Raw genomic sequence first — 19,793 nt, forward strand, 5'->3', positions numbered from 1 at the left:
ATATATATTTCTATTCCCTTCAACTACTGAGAAAAGTTTCATCAGTTACAATTACTGTTTTTCCATGTAGGAATGTTAATAGTTCAACTTTGATAAGTTCCTTATGATTTCTTTTCCCTGTTTACCTTCTCATGCTTCTCTTGCTTCTTGTATCTGAATGTCAAATTTTCTATTCAACTCTGGTTTTTTCAGCAAGAATGCTTGAAAGTCCTCTATTCCACTGAATGACCATATTTTCCCCTGAACTATGATACTCGGTTTTGCTGGGTAGGTGACTCTTAGTTTTAATCCCAGCTCCTTTGACCTCCAGAATATCATATTCCAAGCCCTTTGATCCCTCATTGTAGAAGCTGCCAGATCCTGGGTTATCCTGATTGTGTTTCCACAATATTCAAATTGTTTCTTCCTGGCTGCTTGTAATATTCTCTTCTTAATCGGGGAATTCTGGAACCTGGCTATAATATTCCTAGGAGTTTTCTTTATGGGATCTTTTTCAGGAGGTGATTGGTGAATTCTTTCAACCTCTATTTTGCCCTCTGGTTCTAAAACATCAGGGCAGTTTTCTTTGAGAACTTCCTGGAAGATGATTTCTAGGTTCTTACTTTGATCATGGCTTTCAGGTAGTCCAATAATTTTTAAATTATCTCTCCTGGATCTATTTTCCAGGTCAGTGGTTTTCCCCATGAGATATTTCACATTGCCTTCTATTCTTTCATTTGTTTGGATCTGTTTAACAGCATCTTGATTTCTCATAAAGTCATTAGCTTCCATTTGTTCCAGTCTAATTCTGAAGCAATGATTCTCCTCATTGAGCTTTTGAGATTCTTTTTCCATCTGGCAAATTCAGCTTTTTAAGGCATTCTTCTCCTCATTGCCTTTTTGAGCCTCTTTTGCCATTTGAGTTAGTCTATTTTTTAAGGTATGATTTTCCTCAGTCAGGCTGTTGACTCTCATTTTGTAATTGTCTTGCATCATTCTCATTTCTCTTCCCAATTTTTCCTCCATTTCTCTTATCTGCTTCTTAAGGTCCTCTATGGCCTGTAACCAGCTCGTATTTTCCTTTGAAGCTTTTGGTGCAGGAGTTCTGACTTCACTGTCTTCCCTCTGTTCCATGATTTGCTCCTTTTTGTCCCCAAAATAGGAGTCTAACATTGGAATCTTCTGTTTGCTTTGTTTCCTTTGCCTGGTGATGTCGCCCCTCAGTCACTTGACCCCTGAGCTTTTTGCCACAGTAGGACTCTGCCATCAGACAGGGGGGCTTTTGTCCCAAACGCTGGAGTTTTTTCAGCTGCTGGAGGTATTAGATGGGTGCCCTATCTGAGGCCTCCACACACTCTGGCAAGCTGGACACACACCCCAGGACCTCCACCCTAGACTGCAATCCAGATTCAAGCAGGTTCAAGCAAGAGCAATTACCCCTCAGACTGGTGCTTGGTCCCCCAACACTCTGCAGGCCAAGAGCTGAAGCTGCCATGTGGTGCTGCCTGGCTGTGCCTCGTCTCAGTGGCTTCTCGCCCTGGGGGCAAAAGCCACATGCACTCCCACTTACTGGGTCCCAAAGTCCAGACTGCACTGACCTCTCACTTTGTCCTTCCCATCTATGTGTTGATTAATCTGGAAAGGGCCACAGCTGCTGCTGATTTGGAGTCCCTCTGGCCGGCGTCTGGTCATGCCCACCCTGGGGCTAAAGCCTCTGTGTGGGGCTGGACTGGGCTCCCAGAGCACTGTGCTGGTGGATTCGGCCTGCCGGGCTGTCCTCAGAGAGAAGTTAGCTTCTCTGTGTCATTTTGTGGGTTCTTCAGCTCCAAAATTTGTTTAGAGTCCCCTTTTTACATGGATTGGGGAAGGTGGTAGCCGGAGCCCAGGGGAGGTCCTGCTTCTACTCAGCCATCTTGACTCCGCCCCCAGTATGCCCATTTTTGATGAAATGTTTCCTTGATATCTATATTTTTCTTGAAGAGATCTCTTGTCTTTCCCATTAACTTGTTTTCTTTTAGTTCTTTGCATTGCTCATTTAAGGAAACCTTAAATCACTCCCTGCTATTTTCTGGAATTCTGTATTCAGTTGAATATATCTTTCCCTTTCCCTTTCTTTCCTCACTATTTGTAATGGCTCATCAGACAACCATTTTGCTTTCTTTTTTTTTTTTTACTTTGGAATGTTTTTTGTTGCTGCCTCCTGTACAATATTGTGAACCTCTTGTCCACAGTTCTTCAGGCATGCTGTCTGCCAGATCTAATATCACTTCCACTTTATATTCATAAGAGATGTTATTTAGGTCACACTCTCATGATCTGATGGCTTTCCTTACTTTCTTCATTTTTTTCTGAATTTTATAATAAGCAGCTTACCATCTGAGCCACATAGTTCCAGGTCTTGTTTTAATTGACTACGTAGAGCTTTTTCACTTTTGGCAGCAAAGTACATAATCAGTCTGATTTCTATATTGGCCATCTGATCATGTCCATGTATCCAGTTGTCTTTTGGGTTGTTGAAAAAGAGTGAGTGCTGTGACCAGCAAGTTATAAATAAAACTCTATTAGTCTCTGCCCTGTTTTGTTTTGTATTCCAAAGCCAAAGTTGCCTGTTATTCCAGTTATCTTTTGACTTCCTACTTTAGCATTCCAATCCCCTATGATAAATGTGACATCTTTTTTTGGTGTTATTTCTAGAAGATGTTCTCAGCCTTTATAGAAGTGATTAGCTTTGTCCTCTTTGGTATCGGTGGTTGGAGCATAGACTTGTATTACTGTGATGTTGAACAGTTTGCCTTGGATTTGAACAGATAGCATTGTCTTTTTTGAGATTCTACCCTAGCACTGTTTTTCTTACCCTTTTATTGACTATGAAGATACTCCATTTCTTCTGAAGGACTCTTGCCTACAGTAGAGTATGTAGTGGTCACCTGAATGAAATTCATCCATTCCCATCCATTTAAGTTCACTGACACCCAAGATATTGATGTTTACACTTTCCCCCTCCTGTTTGTTCACATTCAGCTCACCTTGATTCATAGATCTTATATTCCAGGTTCCTCTAGTGTATTGATCTTTGGGGATATTGACTTTCCTTCATCACCAGACATATCCGCCTCTAAGCTTCCTTTTTGGCTTTGTTCCAGACCCTTCATTAGTACTGGGGCTACTTGTAATTGTGCTCTGCTCTTTCCCAGTAATATATTGGGCACCTTTCAACCAGAGGGGCTCATCTTTTGGTGTCATATCTTCTGTCATTTTAATACTGTCGATGGAATTTTCTTGGTGAAGATATTGGAGTGATCCCCCCATTTCCTTCTCCATTGGACCACCTTTTGTCTGCACTTTGTGCTATGACCTATCCATCTTGCGTAACTGCCCAACATAGCTTATAGTTTCATTGAGCCACACAAAACCATCTCACAGAGGGGAAAACATGATGTTTTATCTTCAAGTATTTGAAGACGTTTCAAATGTAAAGAGTCTATTTGTCTGCTAGACACCAGAGAAGAGAATTAGAACTAGAAAGGTTGATTTTGTTGTCTTCATGTAAAGAAAAGTTTTTCTAACAGTTAGCTGTCCAAAACCTTCTGTGTGGATGAACTGCCCTGGGAAGTGATGGTTCTTTTCGGCATGTAGAATGTGCGAAAAGGGAGCAGGATAAAACAAGTCTCAGAAGGTCGTTTGAACCAGATTCAAGCAACAACAACAGTCATTTATTAAGTATTTACTGTGTGTCTTATGATAAAAAGTTAAAAAAAAAAAAAGAGTTGTTTTTATTAAGGCTCTCAGATACCAAGATCAGTAGTTTAAAATCTGTTGTGTGAACAGTGGGGAGCCATTAAAAGCTTTTGAATGGAGAAAAGTGAGTGAGTAGAGGTGTTTTTAGAAAGATTACTCAGGCTGTCTTTGAAGGATGGATTGAGGAAGAGATCTAAAAATTATTATCCTTGTCCCCGATGGTTGGCATTACAAGGGAATGAAGCTGTACCGTTTCCATAACTAGTACTAATAGTCCATAGTAATGCTCATTTCCATTGGAGTTTCAGTAACTGAGGGTTATAATTAAAGCTACAATTGAAATAGCACGTTAATAAGGAACATTTCAGAGCTGGATCTGATTTGTCCCCTCAAATGTTCATGTTCTGCCTCCTGGATCAGAAATGCATTCCTCGTCCTAAGACTAAGGTTCCACCAAAGAGACTACATTAAAGGATTGGGTTGGAGTAAAGATGATGTTTGGAGTGTTCCTTGAAGGCTGCGTTCTATGGCAGAACTTGCCCTGTTCTTTCATCTTTGTTAGGATTAGCACATTAGAGATAACTAGCTGGATGCCTCCTATTTATGTGACCATTTATATACCACATTGAACCTTGAGAAGTCAGAAATCTATTGCTTCTGGCTTTATTTCCCTAGGATATCATGCCTTTAACCAATCGAAAGTAATAAAGCTAACAAGTGAGAGTGACCTCCCAGTGCCTTCAGCTGTTTTTTATTTCACAGCTTCCAGAAGGGAAGATTATTAGAGAAAACAACACAGCACCCAAGCATTTGTCTACTGGGACTTGAATTTAGAGTGTTGGCTATACATATCTTCAAATAAAAAACACTTGTAAATAAAAACATGGAGTTTAAATTATATATAAAAGTATTAAAAATCAATTCTTTTCCTTCTCCCCAAATGCATTTTTATTTTTAAACGTCATTTAACCTCTTATAATTCAGGAACTGGATCACACTATTTTTTAATACATATCAGGAAAGAACAAGTCATTTTATAATTTTTTTTTTGCAAGGCATTTGGGGTTAACACAGCTAGTAAGTGTAAAGTGTCTGAGGCTGGATTTGAACTCAGGTCCTCCTGATTCCAGGGCCAGTGCTCTATGTACTGTGCCACCTACCTGCCCCTAACAAGTCATTTTATTAAAACTTAGTTCTTTTTTTTTTTTTAAAGAATGGTCAAGCTCTTTAGCCACAAAGGTTGGAGGAATCCATTGCATATGCCAAGTTCAGGGAAATGTTGTTATTCATTTTCTGATTAAAAATTAATCATCAGAATCTCCTGACAGTTGTTAATCTTGATAAAAATGAAGCCCTGTGGGTATTAGGGTCAAGTGTGCAGATTTCAAAGCCATAACAGAAATCTAAAAGGGTCATCACAGTTAATGACAGAAACAGAGTGTAAGATTTCATTTGATATCAGCCCATTTAAAAACCAGCATTGAATGCCTCATTTCTGAATGGGTCATAATGTTGTGTTTGAAAAATAGTATGAGATGTTGATGGCTAAATGCAGGGCAGTAGGGCAAGAGAAGGAGGTATGCCCAGTCAGGCTCCAAGCAGGGATGGTTCTTGACAAAAATGATCTAAGTAGGATAATTTTTTTTTCTGTAAAAAGGCATTGCTATTCAAGTCTAACTTCACTGAATTATTCTCTTTTTTTAAGCAATTGGGGTTAAGTGACTTGTTCAAGGCTACATGGCCAGGTGTTTCTGGGTGGGTGCTAAGTATCTGAGCCTCAATTCGATCCCAGGTCATCCCGACTCTGGGGCCGGTGCTCTAACCCTAACCCTAACCCTAATTCTGCCACCTGGCCACCCCTAAGCAATTGGGGTTAAGTAACTTGCTCAAGGTTACAAGGCCAGGTTTTTCTGGGTGGGTGCTAAGTGTCTGAGCCTGGATTCAATCCCAGGTCATCCTGACTCTGGGGCTGGTGCTCTTACTCACTGTGCTACCTGGCTGCCCCACTGAATTATTCTTTGCTTAACAAAAGATAGTGTTTTATTATGCTATTTGGATAGGATAAATGGTATTATATGGAACCCTTCTGGGAGGACTGGATTCCTGCTACAGCCAGGAGTGTCCTTCCTTCTTTTTCTTTATCTGTCCCCTGACTTTACACTACCGCAAACCCATCGAGTGTGATTGGATGTGATGGGAGCCCCTTGTATGAGATGGAAGACCACCAGACCTCTTACTGTATGCCTCCTCAGGACTCTCAGGCCATCCCATGTGCCTTCCCTCTACCTCAGTATTACTGATGAATCCTCAGGACTTGGGGGTCTGGCCGTCTCTCCTGTGCTTGTACCCTTTGGACTTTCACAGGGTAGCCAGGTGTCACAGTGAGCCTAGAGTGAGGAAGACCAGAGCTTCAATCTGCCTCAGATCCTTAATTAGCTGTGTGACCCTGGGCAAGTCACGGTCTTTTTCCTCATGTGTGAAATGGCTACAGCAGCGTAACTGAAGAACAACTGTTTTGTTCCACCTTTCGCCTTATTTCAAATAAACTAATTCTGTAGAGGATTACTTTATCTTCAAGCGTAGGATCAGAAGGCATTGGTAGCAGATCTGGGTTTTTAACAGGGTTTTACAAAAACTTGATACCATAAGAAGCGAGGAGATCAATGGGGCAAAATCTCATTCTTGAGATTTAAGAAAAGTGGCCCGGCAGCGTCTGTTAGACAAACAAGCCGAGTGCTTGGGGTTTGTTGGCATGTCAGCGCCTCCTGCATTGGCGGTCCTCTAGAAGGGCGGTTGTAAGCAGCACCATCCAAAGCCTTCAGTATTTGCTTTTGTTTGATTTTGGTCCTGACCTGCAGCTTCCTTCCTCTTTCAAGGCCGGTCAGACCATTCTCAATCTGGAGGCTCTGAGAGACTTGTCGTTAGTAGTAATTATCATTCAGTTATTTGCATGTAGAATAATATGTTCTGGCTTTTTAACATGGTAACATTATTTGACTCTGTGAGTAATGAAAGGCAGAAGAATTTTAAATTGGATTTGTTGCTGGATACTATTTGAGAAATTAGTTGGCAGCATTAGCAACATCACTCTAGATATATGAAAGTGTGCTAATGTGCTATGTGGTATGAAGGAAAGATCCTAATTAAAACCTTGTTGCTAAACAAGTGACAAAGACCTTACAAACAGCTTGAGGCTTCAGGCCAGTCACAGTTATTCCTGAAGAGCAGATTTGGTCAAGTGAGAAAATATAGAGAATATGCCTTTATCAAATTTATTCAGGATACCAAACAGCGCTGCCATGCCTAGCTGCTGGTATTTAGTTTTCTGCTTATAAAATGGCACAGGAAAAGACAATTTAGAAATAAGGCAGTGTGAAGGCTGTGTGCTGTAAATTTCTCAGTTTAATAAGAATTAGATCTGGAGAGGAATTGGCCTTCCGTATCAAACAGGGCATTTGCCATTTTGCTGGACTGGGTGTGGATATCTTACATGAGGAAAGAGGCATTTTTATATGTACTTATCAACATTTAAGAGTAAATACTCTCTCTACTAGAACCTGTAAAATCAAATGATGCTGTGTTAGTTTTGTTAGGCCAGGGTGTTTTTGGTTATCGAGGCAGAGCAGGGCTGTCTGAAAACCTCTGATCGCACACATCCAGTTGTCGGATCCTGCTTCCTCTCCCTGTGCTTGCACGCCCATCAGCTACCATCCCTACTCTCCCTTCCTGTTTTATCTTTTTGTGGGCATTTATTTCTTCCCTCAGGGTTCAGCTCGGGTGCCATTATTTCCCTAAAGCCCTCCTCTCTGCCTTTAGCCCCATAGGTGAAAGAGAGTTCTCTCCCTCCTCTGGTGGCTTGTAACAGTTGAGATCTGTCCTTAGTTTTACCACATATTACTTTGTGTTATTCTTACTTGGCTACAAGTTGTTCTCCTGCTTATACATAGATAAATACATGTTTATATACATATATGTGTGAGTGAACACACAAAGTATGTGCATATTATATATATATATGAGAGACTGAGGTACTTTCTTTTTTTTGGGGGGGAGGGCAGGGCAATTGGGGTTAAGTGACTTGCCCAAGGTCACACGGCTAGTAAGTGTTATGTATCTGAGGCCGAATTTGAACCCATGTCCTCCTGACTCCAGGGCCGGTGCTCTATTCACTGTGCCAGCTAGCCGCCCCCTGAGGTCCTTTTGCTATGAACTGAAAGCAGTCATACTCTGCTGCAGAGAGCACAGTTTTGATGAGCTGGCCATGTTGTTCAAATGCCAAACGTACGCTTGCCAGAAAGACTGTTTTGTGGAGAACCCACACAAGGCAGGTGCTCATACAGAGTCAGAAGAAGCAATATAAGGATACTCTCAGAGTCTCTCTGAAGAACTCTGGAATCAGTTATGTGATATGTGAGACACTGGCACAGGACCTCCCAGTGTGGCATGCCCATCTCACAGAAGGTGCTATGCTCTGTGAGTGACGCAGATCTGCAGTAGCTCAAAAGTAATGTGAAATGAACAAAGTCAGAGCCATCTCCCCTCCTAACGTTCATGTGGACTGTTTGTACCCAGCCTGTGGTAGAGCCTTCTGAGCTCATATTTGGACACACTGTATGCACTCTACCTTGGTCCCAACATAGTGATGCCACTTTGGTCCTCCTCAAGAATGAAGGATTTGAACCAAAACAAATCAAACCATCTAATCTACTAGATTTTCAGTTTCTTTAGAGTATGAACTATTAGTAGCATAGCATCTAATAAGTATGTTGTCTTGAACACTCTTAAACTGTTGAATACAATATTATTAAAATTAAGTAAAGTTATTTTTTTGATGAAAATGTTTTCTTTGCTTACTGCAGTAATATTTTCCCCATTTGCCATTTTAGACTTCACCAAATGCTGCAAAGACTCTGGCTTTCTTATGGTGGTAAAATGTCGGAAAGAAAACTCAGCATTAAAAGAATGCTTAATTGCTCAGTAAGTAGCTGAATCAATGTGTTGTGTGTTTGTTTCCTTACGTATGTGAAATAGTTCTGCCTCTAATGTATTTAGAGTGTCCAGAGAAGGAGTCAGGAGACCTCTGTTCACAGAGGCAAATTATTTCTCAAATAAATTGACCAATCAACAAGCATTTATTAAATGCCTACTATGTGCCAAGTATAGAATTAAAAAGGTGCTAGACAGGCCGACTTCAGAAAAACCTGGAAAAACTTATATGAACTGATGTTGAGTGAAGTGAGCAGAACCAGAACACTGTACACAGTAACAGCCACATTGTGCGATGACTGACTTTGATAGACTTAGTCCTTCTCAGCAATGCAAGGACCTAAAACAGCTCCAAAGGACTCATGATGGAAAATGCCATCCACATCCAGAGAAAGAACTATGGAGTCTGAATGCAGAGCAAAGCATACTGTTTGCTCTCTTTTTTTGTTTTGTTTTTTCTTTCTCATGATTCCTCTCATTTGTTCTAATTCTTCTATATATACACCATGACTAATGTGAAAATATATTTAATAAGAATGTATATGTAGAGCCTATATTGGATTGCACACCGTCTGGGGAGTGTGGGGACGGGAGATCAGGAAACACCCCTTGTAGGAAGTGACCTTGAGTTAAGCCTTGAAGGTAGAGAGAAACAAGAGGAAGAGGAAGTGTGGTCCAGGAATGGGGAACAGTCTGCGAAGAGACCTGGAGCTGGAGCTGAAATGTCACGTGGAAAGAATGGGGAGAGGAGCAGAGATAGGCCAGAACCAGATCGGGAAGCACTAGCTAGACACAGAGCTTGCCTTTTCTCCTAAAGGCAATAGGGAGCCACTGTAGCCTCTTGAGGAGGTTCATGATACGGTCAGCAAAATGGTTTAGGAATGTCTGCTTAGCAGTTATGTGAAGTTTGGGCTGGACAGGCAAGAGCTTGGAGACAGGGCAGTCAATTAGAAGGTTATTAGAAAAGTCAAGGTGAAAGGTGATGAGAGAGTGAAAACTAGGGTGGTGGTTGTGGGAATGGGAAGAAGGAAATTGGTGTCTGACATGGTGTAGATTGAAATAGAATTAGTAAGACTAGACAATTGATGGGATATGAGGGGTTAGACAGACAGAAGAATCAAGAATGACTTATCTGGGTGACAAGAAGGATGAAATTCCCTGAGAGGGAATAGAGAAGTTAGCAAGAGAGGAGGCTTTTTTTTGGGGGGGGGGGGTGGATATAATGACTGCTGTTTATTGTTTGAGGTGATACAAATGTTCATTCTTCAGTTGATGATTTAGACTAGAACTCAGAAGAAAGACTGAGGGTGAATGTTTGGATCATTGTTGTACAGATGATATTTGAACCCTTGGGGGCTGACAGAGTCAATGAGGGAGAGCATAGAGATAAGGACAGAGCTTTTGGGGACATGCATGGTTAGGAGGGGGCATGCCACACAGGTCAGGTGTCACCTGAGTGGTGATTTAAGAGGAACAGAATAGATGAAACAAAAGAAGAAAGAAGGGCTGCAAGCTCACAGTGAGCTCAGGGCATAGAGGGCAGGACAAGCTAGCTCGACTGGGGAGTGCCCAAAGGACTTGCTTAGGATTCTGCAGCCAGTCTGTGGCAGGGGTGGTGGTAGAGCCCAGGTCTTACTGGTACAAGAACAGTTCTCTATCCACTACGCCCTATTGCCTCTCTTCTCCAGGGTTGTAGGAGTATTCATGTGACAGCCGAAGAGAAGATGGGTTAGGACTGGAAGGGACTAGAAGCAGAGTCCACTGCAGTCATCCAGATGAGATAGCAAAGGCCTAAATTAAGAGAGCATAATGTGAAGTACATAGGAGATGGGTGTGAGAGGTGCTGTGGACTGTGAATCAGTAAAGCGTGGGATGTGGGTATGATGTGGAAGGAGAGGGGAGCGAGAAGGGTCAGGAATGACCCTGGAGGCTGGGAACATGGTTGACTAGAAGACTAATAGAACCTTTCAGCAGAAATCAGTTTGTATTTGGACATGTGAAGTTTGAGGTGCCATTGACACATTGAGGTAGAGCGGTGGCTGGCATTGAGAACTGATGAGCTCACCAGGGGGAAAAGTGCAGAGAACAGAAGAGGTCACAGGGCAGGGCCCTGAGGGTGCCCAGGCTCAGCGGATTGGATCCAGTAAAGTGGAGCAAGAACCAATAATGAGGTCTGTAAGAGGAGAACCAAGGGAGAGTGTTGTCCTGGAACCTGAAGGAGGATAGCCTGATGAAGCTACAGAGGTCCCGTAGAATAAAGACTGAGGCCACTTGATTTAACAGCTAAGGCATCATTGGAGGACTGGCTGTTGGACAAAAACTAGAAAGTAGTCTGGCAGTAATAGGTAAAGCCCAACATCCCACACCATAGAGCAGATGTTACAAAGGCATACATGACTTAGACATAAAAAGGAACATCATAAAGAAAATGCAGGAGTGAGGAAGAAATTTCCTTTCAGTTCTACAGATTGGGAAGAAAGCAGGGCCAAACAAGGGACAGAGAGGAGCACAGAATGTAAAACGGACAATTCTGATTACAGAAAATTTAAAAGGTTTTGCACAACAGAACTAATAACTATAACTGGGGGGAAAAGTTTTGCAGAAAATTTCTCTGATAAGGGTCTTATAGGGATATTTGTAAGGAACAGATCCAGGTCTGTAAGAATAAGATCCATTATCCCATAGATAAATGGCCAAAGCACATGCACGGGCAATTTTCCAGGAAAGAAATACAAGTTATCGATAAACACATGAAAATGGTCCAAATCACTAATTAGAGAAATGAAATATCAAGACCACTCAGAGATTCCGTCTGATAACCCATCTGATTGGCCAGCATGACAGAAAAAGAATGGCAAATCTTAGAGGTGCTATAGGAAAACAGATATACTTGAACACTGCTGGTAGAGCTGGACATTGATATTGCTATTCTGAAAAACAGTTTGGAACTATGGTGAAAAGTCACTAAGCTCTGCATCCTTTTTGACTCAGCAGTCCTAATACTTTGCTTTTATGCAACCCAAAGAGATCAAAGAAATAGAAAAAGAAGCCATGTGTACAAAATATATTTTTGGCAGACCTTTTGTAGTAGGCAAGAACAGAAGTTGAGGGAATGCCTACCTATTGAGAAACAGCTGAACAAATTTGTGGTATATGAATGTCATGTCATATATTTTCACTGTTAGAAATGACAAAGTAGGAGGTTTCAAAGAAACCTGAGAAGACCTGTATGAACTGATGCAGAGTAATGCGAACAGAGACAGGAGAACAATTTATAAAATATCACCAGCGCATAGGGTGGGTGGGGGAGGGCAAAGGGAGATGGAGTAGTTGAAAAGAGTCATTATCTTTTTGGAACAATATATGATTAAAAAGAAAAAAAAATGGAATTTTATGTGATCTTTTTTTTTCCTGTTCTTCTGAAAATAGCCATTTTATTTTTCAGAAGTAAACTAGGTACTTTACTACTAATACTACTACTACTGATGATGAAAATTTACAGTTTCATTTTTATGGTTTTCATACTAATTTCTTTTCCTTTTATAGCTATAAAAACCCAGATTTTTATGAAGAATGCAAAATGGAATATTTGAAGGAAAGAGAAGAATTCAGAAAAACTGGAATTCGTTCTAAGAACAGGATGCAGAAGCTTCCTACCAACTTTTAGCAAAATAATTATGAATAATTTTTACCCTAATTATGGCAAGAGCATGAGGCACAAGACACCGGTATCTTTGGTTTGGCCCTTAATATCATGGAAATATTTTTGTTGTTTGAAATAAATATCATTTATCAAATTTCTGTATCCTTTAAAGTTCTAAGTTATTGGTTAGAAGATTGAATAGTGGGAGGAATGTTTTTTATGAATAAGACAGACAAACCGTATTTCCTTCCAGACTGCGGACCGGTTTTCACACCGCCTCCCCTATGTTTCTGCTGTGTTCTTAAGCAGCTTTTATTCTTGAGTCGTTTCATCAATGAATGGATGGGTTTGTTTCATTCCACAACTGGATAATAAAATCCGAGGGCTTCTTTCCTTTGCATAACTTTGCCCCAGTGCTTGTTACAGTGTGGTGGACCATAGTAGGTCTCCATAAGTGCTTAATCAGTGTAATCACCATCATTTAGGGAAGGGACAAGAATAAAACCCCAGCATCAGTCACGTTTCACACTTGTTAGCTCGGAGGGTAGGTACAGATGTTATGAGCTTCAGCCACAATCTTTAATGGGGGATTGTTCCTAGTCACTGGTCTCAGTCTCTGTCCCATGTGGGTTTGCATCCAGCTGTCTTTTTGTTTTCCTTGAATATGCATCCATTTGGTTGGCCAGCTCCTCCTTGGTTAGAGTGACAAGTGCAAATCATTTTACATTACAAGAAAATGATCAGAAAGAAGGAAAAGAGAATATATCAGTTGTTTACAATGTAAATTCATGGTTTATTTAAATACATTAAGTTATCTTTTCATGGTAGTAATTGAATTTTGGAGGAAGTCTGATATAATGTAAAGTAAATTTAAATAGATTTTTAATTTGAACTAGGTGGGAAAACAAGTCTGCAGAGGCTCTGTCTTACACCTTTTACCCTATAATGCTTCATAGTAAATACTCGAATCCTTGATCTCTGGTCAACTTGGAAAGGTTTGGGCTTTTAAAAAGTCTTTGTGCATATTTTGCTGTTGTTTGGTTATAACTAATTACACCTTGGAAAATTTACATACTTATTTGCCTTTTTATGCATTTTTTTTAGCATAGATAGCCTTGTGGTAGTTTCAAAAAGAAAAAACCTTTAAAGCTCATTTATGAACTAAAATGACTTATTATTCTAACAGATTTTTAAGATATTCAATTGCAAGTACCTTTTATAAAAATATGTGGAAGTTTAAGCTTCCAAAATTGATATAGTAAAGAACTAATTCGTCTTAATTTACTTGAAATGTAAAAATTAAATTCTCAGAATGGCAAATATCTCTGAATTTACTAATTAGTTCAAACTAAAGTAACTGAGGAGGGAAGAAAAGTTGTCAGAGCAGTAAGTGGGGGGTCAGGTGACTTCCAAATAGCGCAGAAATTTCTTTGGGTCAAAAGGGAAAAATGGGTCGATAGATTAAGGGGATGACAACTAGTAATCCGACCAAGTGGATCATCTTTTCCTATCCTTGTGACTAAGATTCAGTTTACTTATTGCCACTTCCTCATTGACTTGGCTTATGATATTCCTCCCCACCTGGTCTCCTGCTGTCACCAGGATTTTATCTTGACCACCCATTTTAGGCCTCAGGCCTTCTCAGTCCCAAGGGCTTCCATGACTGACCATGACTGCCACACAGTGGTGTTGTCAGACCTCAGCCCTCACCATACCCAAACTTCCAGCTGCCGAAAGTGGATGACATTGCTTTTGGGACCACTGTCCTTCCACTTGCCTCAGTCCCTTCCTCCCTAGACTTGCTCCTCACCCTCATCATGACTCATTCTCTCACAGGATGTTTAGAGTTAGAAGTCTTCATTTTGCAGATAGGAAAACTGAAGTCTGCAGAGGTTATGTGATTTGTTCAGTCATGTGTGTGGTGATGGGAATGTGAGCTAAGGTCCTAGGACTTGAATCCCCTACTCTCTTTACTGCACAGTAATGCCTTCAGGCTCTCTCCCCATTCTAGTTTCATTTGTTTCCATTCCTAGGCTGGGCTACCTGGCCTGTTCTTTTAATGATTCACCTGCTTCTCTGACCCTCTAATCCTCAATCTTGGGTTGCTTCTAATTAATCAACAAGCATTTATTAATCACCCTCTATTTACCAGGCACTGGTGCTGAGCATTTTGGAACACAAAAAAAAGGCAGTGAGGCAAACCTTTGAGATTACTGAGAATAAGCGAAAGGAAGTTCTGGAATATCCTCCTCCCCCTTGGATAAATAATATGGCACACAACCTCAGCAAGGTCCTTCTTAGTCATTCTAGTCTGCATTTAAAAGCAGACCCCATACTGAAGAGATTCAGACTGTCCTTCATTTCCTTCGACTAAAGATATTCTGATCTGTCGATCTCTCTGTCTCTCTCCTTTCAGGTGTGCGGCAGCCAAGTGGTCCATTAGATTTGGACTCAAAAAGACCCGAGTTTTTATGGTCACTGAAATCTCCATCAGCCTTGGTTTTCCTGTCTGCAAAATGGGGATAATAATAGCATTTACTTCCTAGGGTTGTTGTATCAAATGAGGCACTTTGTTAACCTTCGGGTGCTATCTACAGGCTATCAGCATAGCTTTAGTGGGATCAATGGTAATTCCTCAGGCATCCCTCAGCCCATCCCCCTCTGCTTTTAGCATTTGTTCTGTCCATCATGCATCTTTACTATCTCTCAACATGTTCATCCTAACTACAAACATGCTGAAGTCTCCTAGATTCTGAAATAATTTATCAGCCCTCTCAACCAATGATCCCATCTCTCTGCACTTTTATTGCTAACCTTATTGTCTACCCAGTGCCCCCACCTGCCCACCCTTATCTCTCCTCAGCCCTCGAAGTCTGTCTTGTTTCCCCTGTTCTAGTGTAACTACACACTCAGATCCAAAGGCCTTTTCCCAGTCATCCTCTTTGGGAGCAGCTGGTGATTTTGAGCACCCCTTATTCTGTATGCTTCCTCTTCTCTTGATATTTGAGAGAACAGCTCCTATGTACATGACACTTGGAAGTTTACCAAGAATTCTGAAATATTTGTTGAATTGTATCCTCACAACCATCTGTGATGTAGCAGTACAAGTCTGATCTTCTCCCTGTTCCATCTCCTTACAGCTGTGAGGGCCAGGTCCAGGGGCTTTGTGGACACAGTGCTGCAACAATTGAATCGTATACCTCTGGACAGTCTTGCTATAATTGAGGCCACAAAAGGAGAGGGGTTGCAAAGGAATGACTCAGAGTTTCTCCTTGGAGAGGCCAATACAACAGAAGTATTAGAATGAAATTAAGATTAAAAAAAGGTAAAACACAGGTGGGGCCAGGAAGGATAATGCACAGGAGGGAAGAAGAATTTCATACTCTTGAATAGGCAATTAGGGGGGGTAATAAATGGAAACTAAGAGAGTGCTCATTAACTGGGGGTTAGCTGCCCAAATTGTGGTATATAAATGGACTAGAAAACCATTGTGTCAGAACAAATGCTAAGAACTGATAGAAAATGATTTCCGACTCCTGGGAAATAGGGACTGGTATGTGGTCCATTGCAGCAGCAGTGTAAGGGAAGGCTGTGCTGACTTAGGAACTCTCTCCCCCAGCAGCAACCATCCACATTTCCTGTAATGGACCTCTAAGGAAGCACATTGTCTGTGTCCTGACAGAACCGTGGACTTGAGGGGCCACTGTGGGATCTGTTGTGCTGGATCATTCTTACTGTTACAAGGATTTGTGTTCTTGGTTGATATCTTGTTGGGGGAAGAGGCTGAGTAGTGTTGGGGAAGGCCTTTGAAATAATATTTAAAGTACCCAAAGGACAGAAATGATGTGCTGAATTAATTTTGTATATATATATAGTATATGAAAATGTTCACAGCCTGGGGGGGGGGGGAGAGGCACTGTTAGGTTTAGAATAAAAAACATTAAAAATAAAAGAAACGATGCCAGCCAAAGACCTGTAGACTATACAGAAACCTCCTGCCTTTATAGTATCAATACTTTCATTAAGAAAGGTCAAGAAGCATTATACATGATGAGCACTAAATAACATCATAAGAATGCAATATGTTTTATTTTAATAGACAGGAAATAACTGGTTACTGACATGGAAATCACTTCTGAAAAAGCTGGGTAGTCAGACCACTCACTGATTTGTTAGAGCAAAGATAAAAACCATATCAAACGAGACTAAAGAATAAGAATGAGAAAAGATGGCATACGATTGAGGCAACTGCACCTGACCTACTTCAATAAGCTGGTGACACCAAAACACAAGAAGGAGATTAAAGAAGTGGCATTGACAGGAACTCTCACTTTCCTAAGGAAGTTGAACCCATGTAAATCAGTTGTCACAACAAAGACAATAAAAGAATCTAGAGATTGCTTCTGCCACAAAGCACTTAATCTCCTGCCAAGTGGCAAGTTATGACAGCCAAAGGCAGCAAGAGTTTGGGGTAGAAATGCATCTGTAAGTCTTACAGAGGGAAATGGTGGAAGATTGAGTGGTATTCCCTCTTAGAACAGTGAAAAGCAGCCTAAAGAAAGGCTGCAAGGAGCCTGGGAGACATGTCATCTGATGAAAAGGGCTTTGTATCCCAGTTCAGTGGAGCTACCCCATTTGTGTTCTAGCCCTGCAGCACCAGATGGGCTCTATGAAGAAATGGAAGATGTGCTGAAGGATGTAAAGTAACCAGACTTGGAACAAGGGTATGCTGAGGATGAGGCAGATTGAGGGCACTGAGGAACAATGAAAGGTGAGAGCAGACCAATGAGGGGAAACATTTTCAGATTACATGACTCAATAAAAAAAGGGGATCAAGAACATAAACCACTACTGACCTCGAACCTCCTTCCCCATTTCTGCAGTTTTTTTTTTTTTTGAGAAAAATTATACTTGCTTCAAGAGTATCCTTGGTGAAGGTTTCAGAAGGAAATAAGCTTTCACAAATTGATATTCTATGAGATCACCTCTTCAGTCACAGTTGACCAAAGTGTGGCAAATATAAGATTCCACTACATTTTCTTTTTGTTGACTGTTTGTGTTGATCACATCAAGCACAGAACACTACAGATCCTTCTATTCACTCAAGAGTTTGGCTTGTTCACACAAGAAAAACCAAGTGAAGAAAGGGTGCCTGTGGCTCACATGTGCAGTTAGGTGACCAACACCTACAGCTGATCCAATATTAGAAAGCACCAAACTTGGACAGTTGCTACAAATGGGCAGTGAGCTGGAACCAGAGTAAACAGGAAGGGAACAGGCTAGATTGACTTTCATAATCTGTCCAGGGCTTCCCATGGCCCCAAGTTTCTATCTGAAACACAGGAATTTTTTAAAAGCAGTTGGCAGTGTGTCAGACTATAAGAAAACTGCAAATCACAGGGTCAAATCCCACCTCACATACTTCCTTGTTGTATGACCCTGAGCAAATAATTTAATGTCTTTTTTTTGGGAAGGGGGAAGGCAAGTGGAGTTAAGTGACTTGCCCAAGGTCACACATCTAACATGTCAAGTCTCTTCAATCTGATTTGAACTCAGGTCCTCCTGACTCCAGGGCCAGTGCTGTATTCACTGCGTTACCTAGCTGCCCCAAGTCATTTAATGCCAACCTTAGTTTCCTCATCTGTAAAGTAGGGGTGATACCTGTCGCGTTCTCCTTAGAGGATTATGGTGAAGATCAAATGAGCTCACCATTTAGTAGAGCAGTTATTGCTGGACTTGGAGTGAGGATGGCCAGAGCTCACACCTCCCCTTGGTGTCTGACTTGTGTGACCCTGGGCTCCTCCAGCCTGTTTTCTTGTCTGTAAAGAGAGGATGAGAACACCCCCTTCCTCACAGGGTTGTTGTGAGGATCAAATCAGCTAACACGTCAAGTGCTCCTAGGAGTGAAGAAGAGTAATAAGAAACAGAAAAGTACGAAACAACATGCAGCAGCAAAAAATCCAAAGCAGTTGGTGTCAGGAGACCTGGGTGCGAATCCTGACTGAACAATCACTGGCCATGGGACTCTGGCAAATCATCCAAACTTTGGGCACTGGATTTCCTCATCTCTATCTTAGTAATATGGGGACTCCCTCCAGTGATGTGTAACAGTGGTGTCAAACTCACACTATACATAAGGATCCCTGTGGGCTGCCCATTGACTTAGAAAACCATGTTTGGGGCTGCTAGGTGGCGCAGTGAATACAGCACCGGCCCTGGAGTCAGGAGGACCTGAGTTCAAATGCAGCCTCAGACACAACACTAGCCATGTGACCTTGGGCAAGTCACTTAACCCCAACTGCCTTGCCTTCCCCCCTCCAAAAAGGCAAAAGAAAACCCCCACATGTTAATATTGTTTTATTTATTTTAATATTTCCCAATTACATTTTACTCTGGTTCAGAGGCCTGAGGCATATTTGCCACCTCTGATGTAGATCACAATGATTAGGCAGTGATTCTTGAAAATGTCCTCCTGGAAGTCTCTTCAGGGTGGTAGTCATCTACTCGGCCTGCCAGAAAACCCTTAAGTGTTCTGATCCTGCAGGGAAGTCAATGGAACCATCAGCTATTCCTTGCTTACTGAGACAAGCCCAGTGAAGAATAATGGTCATAAAACTTTGTGTTATTTAGGCAACTCATGCCTAAGTCTTTGTTGTGGGAATGCACTGACTTTTCCTTCACCCTTTGTGTAGCTGCCAGTGTTCATTCTTTGAAAATCGAGGTATTGTCTAGAACTCGCTGTCACAAGAGGTGCTTAATAAATGCTCTTCCATCACCTACACATTAAATGTCTACACCTGCCAAGGGCAGCACTGCTCAGATGCAGGCCTAATACTCTAAACTTTTCCTGATGGATTCCCTCTACTCCTCAGTATTGAGTGTTTTCCACTTGGAACACCATATGGCATTTCTCTTATATGTATTAGTTTCTATAGGAATTGTATCCTGTCAATATTATGTCTGCCATTAGGAAACTTGAATCTAAGTTTTCTATATCCTCTAGAACTTGTAACAGTATTCTGAGTGCTTAATAACAGAGAAGCCAAGATCTAGGTCTCATGCCAAGTCCAATATTCTTTCTATTAGGCTTTAAAGGAAATTAGTGGAAAAAAAGGACTTTCCTTAAAGAAGTTTACTCTCAATATCACTGGAACATCTTTTCATACCTCTACTGCATTTTTGACTTAATTTGACATTTAGAACAAAGAAATCTTACTTTGCAGACAGAGCCCACTAACTGGACTTAGGTCCTTGCTTTTCAGACATGGTTACCCACTGAGCCTTTTATACTGTTGGATCACTTCTGCCTTTGTTGAATGCTATTGTACCCTTCAAGACTTTTAGCTTTTGTAGTATAAAGATTATATCTCATTCATGTTTTAATCCCTCTCATTAATTAGCAGTGATTTCAAAGTGTAAATTTGAGTTTAAGTGTATGACGTACATA

The 19,793-nt window shown here is 41.2% G+C and overlaps 1 protein-coding gene across 1 annotated transcript in view; it reads left to right on the top strand.

Moving 5' to 3' along the window:
• The window catches only part of CMC1 (C-X9-C motif containing 1), a 97,078-nt gene extending 84,578 nt beyond the window's left edge, over positions 1-12,500 (top strand). Inside the window, exons 3-4 of the mRNA XM_069088535.1 lie at positions 8,604-8,694; positions 12,250-12,500. Of these exons, the coding sequence (XP_068944636.1) occupies positions 8,604-8,694; positions 12,250-12,370 (212 nt within the window). The 3' untranslated portion in view covers positions 12,371-12,500. The remainder of the gene's footprint in view (positions 1-8,603; positions 8,695-12,249) is intronic.
• The last annotated feature ends 7,293 nt before the right edge of the window (positions 12,501-19,793 follow it).

The sequence above is a fragment of the Petaurus breviceps genome, unplaced genomic scaffold (genome assembly GCF_028583685.1).
Source record: "Petaurus breviceps papuanus isolate PSGF00001 unplaced genomic scaffold, PetGlider_PUasm1.0 185, whole genome shotgun sequence".
NCBI lineage: Eukaryota > Metazoa > Chordata > Mammalia > Diprotodontia > Petauridae > Petaurus > Petaurus breviceps.